This window comes from Arachis ipaensis, chromosome B3 (assembly GCF_059453495.1).
Source record: "Arachis ipaensis isolate K30076 ecotype BB chromosome B3, ASM5945349v1, whole genome shotgun sequence".
Classification (NCBI taxonomy): domain Eukaryota; kingdom Viridiplantae; phylum Streptophyta; class Magnoliopsida; order Fabales; family Fabaceae; genus Arachis; species Arachis ipaensis.
In genome coordinates, this window is record NC_142438.1 from 140,819,861 (window position 1) to 140,831,977 (window position 12,117).

The 12,117-nt window shown below is 37.3% G+C and overlaps 3 protein-coding genes across 5 annotated transcripts; 2 read left to right on the forward strand and 1 right to left on the reverse strand.

The window, feature by feature from the left end:
* LOC148572627 (uncharacterized) lies at positions 1-714 on the forward strand. Its single transcript, XM_088507665.1, has one exon. It carries the CDS (start codon positions 1-3, stop codon positions 712-714), a length of 714 nt encoding a protein of 237 aa, XP_088363791.1.
* A 4,252-nt stretch (positions 715-4,966) lies between these two features.
* LOC107631808 (NADH dehydrogenase [ubiquinone] iron-sulfur protein 8, mitochondrial) lies at positions 4,967-8,239 on the reverse strand. Of its 2 annotated transcripts, none has more exons than XM_016335366.3 (9): positions 8,106-8,239; positions 7,726-7,806; positions 7,194-7,272; positions 6,684-6,737; positions 6,497-6,588; positions 6,306-6,419; positions 5,445-5,512; positions 5,253-5,364; positions 4,967-5,146 (listed from the first exon to the last, which is right to left on the reverse strand). In XM_016335366.3, the coding sequence occupies exons 2-9, from the start codon at positions 7,777-7,779 to the stop codon at positions 5,051-5,053; spliced, it is 669 nt and encodes a 222-aa protein (XP_016190852.1). In that variant the 5' UTR covers positions 7,780-7,806; positions 8,106-8,239; the 3' UTR covers positions 4,967-5,050. The 2 variants fall into 2 exon arrangements, with proteins under 2 accessions (XP_016190852.1, XP_016190851.1); XM_016335365.3 differs by having other exon boundaries at positions 7,726-7,809; positions 8,106-8,234.
* Positions 8,240-8,370: 131 nt separating this feature from the next.
* On the forward strand, positions 8,371-11,911 carry UFD1 (ubiquitin fusion degradation 1). 2 transcript variants are annotated; one of them, XM_016335364.3, is made up of 10 exons: positions 8,371-8,546; positions 8,779-8,832; positions 9,028-9,105; positions 9,305-9,329; positions 9,432-9,464; positions 9,568-9,689; positions 9,810-9,940; positions 10,558-10,781; positions 11,172-11,422; positions 11,530-11,911. In XM_016335364.3, exons 2-10 carry the CDS (start codon positions 8,830-8,832, stop codon positions 11,617-11,619), a joined length of 957 nt encoding a protein of 318 aa, XP_016190850.1. In that variant the 5' UTR covers positions 8,371-8,546; positions 8,779-8,829; the 3' UTR covers positions 11,620-11,911. The 2 variants fall into 2 exon arrangements, with proteins under 2 accessions (XP_016190850.1, XP_020975416.1); XM_021119757.2 differs by having other exon boundaries at positions 8,376-8,546; positions 9,795-9,940.
* The last annotated feature ends 206 nt before the right edge of the window (positions 11,912-12,117 follow it).

Sequence of the window (12,117 nt, forward strand, 5' to 3'; positions counted from 1 at the left end):
ATGGTATTTGGGGACTTCAACCAAGTACTCGAAAAAAAAGAGAAGCAAAGAGGATTGCCGGTGACATTTTCACAAACAAGAGATTTCAAGGAAGCACCTCAAACAAATGAACTACTGGACCTTGGGTTTGTTGGCCACACATTTATGTGGACAAACAATCAAGGAGGGAATCAAAATGTACAAGAAAGGTTAGACAGAGCCACTGCAAATATCAATTGGAAGGAGGCTTTTCCTAGAGCGGTGGTGCAACATTTGCAAAGATATAGGTCCGACCGTTGTCCAATTCTCATAGATATGGTGAGAGATTCAACATTCAAGAAAAAGAGGGTAAAGAAGTTCAGATTTGAAGAGGTGTGGCTAGAAAAGGAAGAGCGTGAAGAAATTGTCAAAAGAACTTGGATCCCGGGCAGCAGTGGAGTGAAGAAGAAGCTAGAAATTTGTAGTAAATCGTTGGAAGAATGGGGGAAGAATCAGTTTGGGCAGATTCCAAAGGTGATTGTAGAAAAACAGAAGAGACTAGATGATATGCAGCAAGGTCCTCAAACAGAACAAGCAGTGGCTAAAGCAAAGATGTTGCAAGGAGAACTAGATGAGCTGCTAAAACAAGAAGAGATTTGGTGGGTGCAAAGGTCGAGAGCCTCATGGTTGAAAGCCGGTGATCGCAATATGAAATTCTTTTCACCAAAAAGTCACACAAAGGATGAGGAGAAATAGGATCCCAAAAATTACAGATGCAACTGGAGTTGTTCATGAGGAAGAAGGGAAAATAGAAGTGGTTATAACAGAATTTTTTGAGTCTCTTTTTGCAGGGGAAGGTATTGAAAATGTGAAGGAAGTCACTGAAGTAGTTAGGGACAGAATTTCAAATGAAAGGCTAAGCATTATCTAAGAGTACTTCTCAAAAGAAGAAGTAAAGAAGGCTCTTAGCCAAATGCACCCAACCAAGGCGCCAGGCCCGAATGGAACGCCAACACTGTTTTATCAGAGAATGTGGAGCATAATTAGGAAAGATGTGACCATCTGGGCTCTTGATGTGTTGAATAATGGAACAGATCCTGCAGAGGTAAATAAAACTCATATATGTCTTATCCCAAAGACTAGAAACCCAACTCACACAAAAAATTTCAGACCAATATCACTTTGTAATGTGCTATTCAAGATTGTTACTAAGACGATTGCGAATAGATTGAAGATTATTTTACCCAAAATTGTGGGAGAATATCAAAGTGCCTTCGTCCCTGGAAGACTTATAACTGATAATGGGTTAGCATCTTTTGAGATATTCCATTTCATGAAGAAAAAAAGGATGGAAGCAAAGGTTACATGGGACTGAAATTAGATATGGAGAAAGCATACGATAGGGTGGAGTGGGCCTTTTTAATTGAAGTGATGAGAGCTATGGTGTTTCCACAACGATGGCTAGACCTCATATGGAGCTGTATAAGCTCGGTAACTTTTTCTATTCTACTCAATGGGAGCCCATCAAAAGAGTTTAAACCTGAAAGAGGAATCAGACAAGGGGATCCACTGTCCCCTTATCTATTCATTTGTGTGTGGAAGTGTTCTTCAATCTTCTGAGGAGAGCACAAGAAAGAAACGTCATACAAGGCATCAAGATAGCCAGATCAGCCCCATAAATTTCTCATTTGTTATTTGCTGACGACAGCATAGTCTTTCTCAGAACATCATATCAAAGCATCTTGACAATGATGGAGATTCTTAAAGCCAACCAACTAGCTTCAGGACAGAGAATTAACCTGGATAAGTCGGAGATTTTCTTTAGCCGAAATGTGTCTCCTACCAGACAAATTCTTATCCAAGATTGGTTGAATATTAAGGCAGTGGAAAATCACTCAAAATACTTGGGAATCCCAACAGTTGTTGGGAGGTCTAAAAAGAAGATTTTTGAGTTCGTCCAAGAGAGGACTTAGAAGAAGCTAAAAATATGGAAAGAGAAATCACTATCTAAGGTGGGAAAAAGAAGTCTTAATTAAGTCAGTGGCGCAATCAATTCCTTTCTACATAATCGGTTATTTTTAGTTACCAAAGAGCCTATACAACCATTTGGAAAGAATCATCAGCAATTTCTACTAGGAAGTAAAGAGGGAGAGAGGAAAATTCATTGGGTGGCGTGGGATAAGATGTGTGAAGCAAAGAATGATGGCAGATTGGGGTTCCAGAATTTTGAAGCTTTCAACCAAGCCCTTTTGGAAAAACAGGGATGGCGCCTAATTAAAAATCCGAAATCCCTTACAGTTAGAATGTTGAAGGCAAAGTATTTTGCAAGAAAGAAGTTCACATGCGCAGACATAGGTTTCAACCCTAGTTACACTTGGAGGAGTATTTGGGGGGAAAAATGGGTTTTAGACCTGGGTGGACTTTGGCAGATCGGTTCAGGCAAAGATGTGAGAATTTGGGGTGATCCGTGGCTTCCTAACCAAAACAGTTTAAAGGTCTGGAGTACTAGAACAGGTTTTGACAAGGAAGCTTGGTGCACGAAATTGTGATCTCTGGTAATGGCTCCAAAAACTTGGTGCTCTAATCTCAATTCATAATTTGTCACAACTTCGATACAACTAACCAGCAAGTACACTGGGTCGTCCAAGTAATAAACCTTACGTGAGTAAGGGTCGATCCCACGGAGATTGTTGGTATGAAGCAAGCTATGGTCACCTTGTAAATCTCAGTCAGGCGGATATAAAATAGTTATGGAGTTTTCAAAAATAGATAATAGAATAAGGATAGAAATACTTATGTAAATCATTGGTAAGAATTTCAGATAAGCGCATAGAGATGCTTTCGTTCCTCTGAACCGCTGCTTTCCTATTGTCTTCATCCAATCAGTCTCGTTCCTTTCTATGGCTGGCTTTTTGTAAGGATGTCACCGGTGTCAATGGCTACTTTTAATCCTCTCGGGAAAATGGTCCAAATGCTCTGTCACAGCACGGCTAATCGTCTGGAGGCATCACCCTTGTCGATGGTTGCGTCCTATTCCTCTCTGTGAGAATGGTCCGATGCGCTGTCACTGCATGGCTAATCATCTGGAGGTTCTCGATCATACTGGAATAGGATTTACTATCCTTTTGCGTCTGTCACTACGCCTAGCACTCGCGAGTTTGAAGCTCGTCACAGTCATTCAATCCCAGAGTCCTACTCGGAATACCACAGACAAGGTTTAGACCTTCCGGACTCTCATGAATGCCGCCATCAATCTAGCTTATACCACGAGGATTCTGATTAAGAGATCCAAGAGATAATCATTCAATCGAAGGTAGAACGGAGGTGGTTGTCAGGCACGCGTTCATAGGGAATGGTGATGATTGTCACGTTCATCACATTCAGGTTGAAGTGCGAATGAATATCTTAGAAGCGAAATAAGATGAGTTGAATAGAAAAACAGTCGTACTTTGCATTAATCTTTGAGGAACAGCAGAGCTCCACACCTTAATCTATGGAGTGTAGAAACTCTACCGTTAAAAATACATAAGTGAAAGGTCCAGGCATGGCCGAATGGCCAGCCCCTCTGATCTAAGAACCAGGCGTCCAAAGATGATCCTAAGATACAATCCCGGATTCAAAGATGGTTCAAAAGATGTCTAGTACAATAGTAAAAAGTCCTATTTATAATAAACTAGCTACTAGGGTTTACAGAAGTAAGTAATTGATGCATAAATCCACTTCCGGGGACCACTTGGTGTGTGCTTGGGCTGAGCTTGAAGTCTACACGTGGAGAGGTCATTCTTGGAGTTGAACGCCAGCTTTTGTGCCAGTTTGGGCGTTGAACTCCACTTTGCAGCTTGTTTCTGGCGCTGGACGCCAGAATTGGGCAGAGAGCTGGCGTTGAACGCCAGTTTGCGTCATCTAAACTCGGCCAAAGTATAAGTAACCAATTTGGTGCATCTACAATGATGAGTTGATGACATAACAGATGGCACATGGAGGAATAGTGTTGTGACATATGACATAAAATAATTTTGTACTCAAAACCACGTTTACAAGCAATAATTCTCTTAGTTTCTGCGTTCACTAACTAGCATTTAACCATCGAATCTAAACCATTATTTTTCTTCTCCCAACTTTACCCTTTATACATATCATTGTTTTATTTATGAAATTTTTATTATTTCTCTTTATATAAGCTCTTTTTTTATTATTTATTATTTTAATTTTTTTGTTAATTTTTTTGTTTGACATTATACACTTTTATAATTGTGATTCTTGTGTATAATATTTATTATTTTTTTATAATATGATTTATTAATTCCATCAAATAAAAAATTAACCATAAATAATAATAATAATAGTAAAAAATTATAACATAGTAAAAAAAACACGAAAGATACTAAAACAAATACTGTACAAAAAACATACAAAAAAAAAAGTATAAAAAAATTAAACATATTTAAAAAAAATAACATAATTTAATGATATTTTTTTAATAATTACCTATTTAAAAATAATTTTAGCTAATATTATTTAAATAATATTTATTTTATTAAAATTAATTTTGGTATAAAATTAACAAACAAAATCATGTTAACAGAATCTGTTCAAAATCAATTTTATAAAAATTACTTTCATTCAAACTTCCCTTTAATTTAACAAACGTCAATTCAAACACAAAAAAAAAAAAAAAAGGCCGTGCGGACAGAACAAAGAAGCCTGTGTAGATAGCACTTTGAAGTTTGAACTCGCTTTGCAAGATATCTCTACCTCGGTGTGTTTGTTTATGCGTTTGGCTGTTTCATTAGCCTTTAGCATTGTTTTGTTTAGTTTATAATGCGACGCCATTGGCCTTGTTCTACCAATAAGACCGAATTAAAGATGTATCATCTATTTTTTTTGTTGGAAGCTTTAATGACATCTAGTTCTTCAATTATTTCATTTGTTCAACATCTCAAGATGATAAATATCATCACCATGCATCCTTACTACCAACGCAACGATACATAAAACAAAAAACTCATGCAACAAATCCATTAATACATACAAATCTTTACGACCATACACTGATCATATTATTTATCAAAACTCAACTACCCGAGAACAATCAGCGATAAAGGCTTTCAGATCTCAGGTTCTCCGCTATTTCAGTTTCCCATCGATCTCCATTCTCAAGTAGCTTCTCTTTGTCATAAAGTAGCTCCTGCAATGGTTAAACAGGCAACAAATAAGAAAGGAAAGGAACAGTAACAGGCATCCACCAACGAAGCGCATTTGCATGATTGATCATGGATGAGAAAGAAATGAACCTCATGAGTCTCTGTAGCAAATTCAAAGTTTGGCCCTTCAACAATGGCATCAACAGGGCACGCCTCTTGACAAAATCCACAATAGATGCACTTGGTCATGTCAATATCATACCTGAAAGATTTAAGAAGTAAGACAGCAAGAAAGCCGAGTGAAGGAAGTAGAAAAGGTCATAGGCAAAGGAGGTAATTCACCGAGTTGTCCTGCGACTGCCATCTTCTCGTTCCTCAGCCTCAATTGTGATTGCTTGTGCAGGACATATCTGATAGATAAAAGATACGTTACTTAAACACTGTTAGACAGACCCAATAAAATATTTTGGAGAGAGAGAGAGAGAGAGAGAGAGAGGACAAAATGACAGTGATACAGTTGGAGGCTCTATTCAGAGATATGGCATATTCAGAGTTTGAAAATTGACGTTCATTAATAAATCAGTTATCTTGAGTATCCAGCACTTTCAGAATTTCTAGAAGAAATGAGTTTCTACCAAATCGGCATCACTTGCCTATCATGTGATATTTATCTGCTTTCAAATTCACTATGTAGGGACATTACATGATTCACTCATTTGAGCTCACATCCTATGTTTAGAGACCTCATCCAGACATTCCTCTTGAACATCCTTCATGTTTCTTAATTTCTCACAATGACCCTAGCCTCTGATGTAGGAGATTCAGCAGTAATAACAGGAATATTTAATGCAATACTATTATCATAAAGAAAAATTTCCCTATCATCAGACTCCAAAGATTAAAGGGTTTGATAGTTCTCTGAGGATACCTCCGTATGGAACCCAAATTTAATTAATACAAAATAGACTTTTCAAAGTTGCAGATCAATTAGAATGATTTCCAGGACATGATCATTAACAATAGACTAACATGCACACTATATGTCACTAACCTACAACCAACATAAAAAATAAACAAACTTGAAAAGGTTAGTATTAGAACAGGTTAGACGCTATCATGCATATGCCATACAGCAGTAACCACACACTCGAACACCACTGTTAAAGCAAAATTATCAGATCAGATAAATAATAAAATCCTTACAGCTTCACAAAGTTTGCAAGCAATGCAGCGTTCCTCTCCTGTTGGATATCGTCGCAGTGCATGTTCACCACGGAAACGAGGGCTCAAAGGGCCTTTCTCAAATGGATAATTGATCTGCATTATAGAAATCATGCTTTAAGCTAGAATCTTTAATGGTTTTGACTTTTTACCATTTGTTAGACAACACTTACTGTGACTTTTGTGTCAAAGAAGTATTTCAGCGTTAACATTAGACCCCGAACCATTTCAGTCAGAAACAGGGTATTGATGCTACGCTCAAAAACTGCAGGCATAGGATTAATAAAAAAGTCAATTTACATTTAATGGGCAAGAGAAAGAAAAAAGAAAACAGAGAATGTTAGACTCGCAAATAAATACCAGAACTCCAATCCTTTGAAAGTTCCTTAGCTAGTTGCTCTCTTTCTTCATCTTCTGCAGTTTGTGCAGAAGAAAATTAAGATATATACAAATACAAATTGAAAGCAGTTAGGATTCAAGTAGATTTCTAAATAGACACATAAAATGATAGTACTATAGAAGGTATTACATCAACAAAGATGGATCATCTTTATTCATTCTAACCATTTTTTTAGAAACTGCTTCCTTGACCTGCTTAATTGGATTAATGCTTTCAATTTTTTTTTTTTTTTGGTGCCCCCGGGGGGCGGGAAGAGGCACATGTGAGTCCCACTCATTAACACCTTCAACTTCCAAGCAACCCATATTGACCCATCCAAAGAACTAAATACTCGATCATGATTGTCATAAAACCGATTTGGCATATAAAACAACCAAAATTCATTTAAGATTGTTCAACAATTCCGCAAGCTAACCTTCCATATAAATGAAGGAAATATTTGGGCGAATTAGCGAGGAAAAAGACAAGACCTTTTTTGGTAGAGAAGGAGTGTGCATTGAATCGCAGGGCATAGTTTTGTGAGTTATGCAGCCCTTGACCAGCTACAGCCTAAACAAGGCAGAACAACGAGGGATAAATGCCAATAGTTAGCTAAACAACAATCTCCCTACAACAGAATTTATTCAAACATTCACCCTAAGATTACATATCTTGCAAATGATCAGAATCATCACCCCCCCCCCCCCCCCCCCCCAAAAAAAAAAAAAGACTAGTAAAGAAGAAGAAAATTAGACCATAAATCTTAATGCGTTAATAGGCAATCAAATCATAAAAGGGAAAAAAAAAAAAACGGTTACCTGCTGAAATCAAAGAAACGAAATTAGGATGCTAGGGGAAGATATTCACTGTATACAAATAATCATTTGGGTCTCTTAACTTCCCCAACATCTAATTCCGAGTTTTGTGTTCTTACTTATTTTAATTCTAAAAAACAATACAGGGAACTAGGAGCTGGGAGTGGTGAATTTATGATTCATGAATGGAAAATCAAATGAATCTTACCAGCTGGCGGGTACGAAGAGCAAGAAGTGACTTCCGAGCCAAGAATGCTGCCATTTCTACCAAGCCAGGTGCAACGACAAGCTACTGTCCCAAAACCGGAGAATTAAAAAAAAAAATCTGGAACAGTTCTTACACTGTTTATTTCAAATTACTAAATACACAAGTTTGGTTTAATCAAAGGAAATTGATGAAATCAAAATACAGAGATAGCGAAGACTTGCTCGAATTTATTACCAAGAACCCTAAGATAAGAGATTTGAGATGGATAGTGATTATTTTCAAATCGAAATCGTTATCGTAGCTATGTATTAAACCCTAATTGAATCACATTGTGCAAAGGGAAAAGGAAAGTAAAATGGAAATAAGGGAGAGTGTGGTACCAGCAGCGGTAACGTGGATTCCTTCTTCTCTGCAACTCTTTCAGGTTAGTGCTGTGTTGCGATTTCGTGGTTCAGAAATGGGAGATGCAAATTCGGGAATCAATTAATCAAAGATGCCAAACAGCCGATTAAGGCCATATTATTTTTGGGCCGCCGTGAACCGACATAATATGTTTTGGTCACATATATTTGGGCCTCGGTTCCTGCCCATATGTGTACCCATTACGTTTGGGCCTAAAAAGGGCCCAAAGAATGGGCAGAAACAGAAGCAGAGCAGTGAGATAGCGTGCACGTCACGCACCTAAGCACAGCCGTTTGGGTTGGGTTTCGCTGATCATCATCTACCACCTACTGCCGAGAACTCAAAAATATTCCTTAATCCCCTTTCTTCTTTGCTTCTTTCTCACTTCTTCTTCTGTTTTCAGATCAAGCTAACTTCAGGTGATTCATTCCTTCCCTTCTGTTCCCTTCCCTTTTCGTTTCTCTATTTCCTCGCTAATTCCAATTTGTTTGGTTCAATTCCCTAAATCCAATCTTCCCCGTCCATGCAACTGGACTGTACTATGATAGTGTTTCTGCCACCTAGGGAATCGGAATGCTTCGCACGCTTCCCTTTCTCCTAGGGTTTCGTCTAATTTTGATTCCAGCTAATCGTGGTTTACTCTTGTTACAGGGTGCAGTCAGGGTTGATCCTCTTGTCTAATAATCACAGCAATAGCAAAAAATGGTATGCTTTCTAATGTAATATTGCCACAAAGGATAATTTATATTGTTTAGCTCATTGATGATTTATCTCAGCTCCTTTTTTGCTGTTCTGATTGCGTGCAAAGATGTAGAATATGGATGTAGTGATGATGATGATGATATTATCTTGTGGTTTAATTTTAATTTATCTATCTACTGGGCTCTACACTTGTCACAGTTTTTTGATGGATATGGATATCATGGGACATCATTTGAGCAGACTTACCGATGTTACCCTGCTTCGTTTATTGAGAAGGTAGCATTAACTTTATGCATCCCTTGCTAAGTTTTTCTTGGCAATTAAATATGAGATTTCAATTCTAAGGATCACCAATCAAATTGGCTTAACCTGTAACAGCTAATGCATAGAGTTTGTAGGTATCTTAAAACAAATATTTCTTAAAGTAATCTTACTTTTTTTGGTTCTTTCTCTTTTTCTCCTATTAAACTTGCAGCCCCAACTCGAAAGTGGTGATAAAAGTAAGTTTCTGTGTCCATGCTTGATCTGATTGGAATATCATGTGTTGTTTGTTCCCTTTCTGAGATAAAAATCAAATTCTTTTCTTTTCTTTTGTGCTTCAGTTATAATGCCTCCATCAGCACTTGATCGTCTAGGTAAGTTATGTTACCTCTTTCAGTCTTTGTATATGTTGCGTAGTGTTTTTCCCCCCCACATGATTGATGAGTCTATTGTACTAATATCAATTTTAATTTGCAGCATCACTGCATATTGATTATCCAATGTTGTTTGAACTTCGGAATGATGCTGCTGAGCGGGTTTCTCACTGTGGAGTTTTGGAGTTCATAGCAGAAGAAGGCATGATATACATGCCATATTGGGTAGGCATTCAAAAGTAATTGTTAGTGAATATGCTTGTTAGCTTGTTCACTTGGTTGGTTCTACCTTGAATTTTAGTTCTTCTAGTAGATGATGCTTCTTCTAAGTTAGTTGATTTACAGATGATGGAGAACATGCTTCTACAAGAGGGGAGCATTGTAAGAGTGAAAAATGTGACCCTACCGAAGGGGACATATGTTAAGTTACAGCCTCACACAAAGGATTTCTTGGATATTTCTAATCCTAAAGCTATGTGAGTGGTTATTATGTTTTTGGATGTAAGATTAATATGGCTATACTATTACTTGATCAATGTGAGTGTCTATTGCAAGGGTGGAATTTTGGTATTTTGATAGTTTCATTACCAAGTAGCCATCAGAAGCTTTTGGTAGGAATTTTTTTATGTTTGGTGCAAAACTTCGGATTTGAAAATTGAGCTAGACCTTCCCCCCCCCCCCAACACAAACAAAAAAAAAAGATGGCATGTTAATCCATGTTTGGTGGTTGTTTATAAAGAGATAAAGTGAATCTTATTTGGTGGTCATATTGATATATCAGTGACTTCTCATTTCCTGATTTCAAGAACATTTGCATGTTTGGTGATTGATATCTATGTTCTTCATTTGTGTTATGTACTGAAATGTAAAAAGTGTGTGGGAACTAATAGTACTATATATAAAATGGCGTACAGCTTGATATTACTGTTTATTAAATTCCTGTAGACAAGTGGACCTAGGAAGTAATTATTGCTTGTTCCCTATGGTTTTGTATTGTTTTGTTTGTGTCTTCACATCGCCATTAGCTCTGTATTTCATTTCCATATTGGCTGGCATTAGATCTTCATGTAGATATCTGTACTTTTTAATGCAGATTAGAAACAACATTGAGGAATTTTTCCTGCTTGACCACCGGAGATAGCATTATGGTTGCTTACAACAACAAGAAGTATTACATAGATATTATAGAAACAAAGCCTGCCAATGCTATAAGCATCATTGAGACTGACTGTGAGGTGGACTTTGCTCCTCCTCTAGATTATAAGGAACCTGAAAAGCCCTCTCTACCAGCTTCTTCAGGCAAGGCAGCAGCTGCTGGTACGTAGCATGAACTTATTTGTGTGCTGTGTGCGTATGTGGGTTTTTGTTTTGTTTGTTTTGTTGTGGGGGGTGGAGGGGGTGTTGTTATGCCAGAGCATTTTTGTCTACTCTCTCTCTCCAGATTGATTTCCTCTATCACTGTGGCGGTCCACAATACTTTAGAAAAAAGTATTACAGAATTTTGTAACTTTGACAGAGGGTAATGTGGAAAATATTATTGTTTAAGTATCTTACCAAGACTTGGAAATTTTTTGGTAACAAATACTTGTTGAAGTTGAAGCTCGTGTTGTTTACATACATTGATGCTCCTCAATAGTCAAGATCACAGTATTAGTGCTTCTTCTGTTTTGAAGACTTCAACTTGTATTTATTTATTTATTTCTACAGTTGAAGAGACCCCTGCTGAGACTGAGCCCAAGTTTAACCCATTTTCTGGGGCTGGGAGACGCTTGGATGGAAAGCCATTGAACTATCAGCCTCCTCCAGTTTCTTCTTCGGGTTCTAAGGACAAGAAACCTGATGTTCCAAATGCTAATTCACAGTCGTCTGCAGCGTCTAGCTCACAAAGTAATGCTCGTCAAGCTCAGGGCAAGCTTGTGTTTGGGTCAAATGCAAACCGTACTAAAGATACGGGAAAAGTAATTCTGCAACTTATTGCTTATATTTCAAATTATATGCTATCTTCGAACTCATTGTGCCTTGTGTTCTTTGACGGACTGCTAAGTTCTACAATTTGTCTTTGCAGGCAAAACAGTCAAAAGAAGAGCCACCTAAAGAGAAAGAAGAAAATAAATTTCAGCCTTTCACTGGAAAGAAGTATTCTTTACGGGGTTAATTTATATAATATCATTGCTTTCATAACTTTATAATGTAATTTATTTCGTTCATCGGTGCAAGGATCCCGGTCTACTGCAGAACTATGTATTTTTCAGTGTAATATAAGCAGATTATAAGACCCAGTAGACGCTAGAAATTACTACAGTTTCCTTGATGGTTTGTGGATGAAAGTTCTTGACAACTGAAGAAAGTTTTCAATCATGTTGTGTGGGAGGTAACCGTGCTCGAATTATTTTGCTTTATGATATTAAAGAGGGGTGCGAGTAATTTAATTGGCTTCTTTCCAATTAGTGAACTGACTTCCATTTTTTATTCGTCAATTTATTTATTATATTTAGAGAAATTGAAGATATGATAACTAATTAGAATGATAAATAATAGGATCGTTTGGGCACAATATTATAGTACAAGTGATTTATAATTAGTTTTTAGGATTGGAAGAGAAATGTCATGCAGGATGCAACAGTATGCTTTCGACTTTAGTTGTTGAAAACAA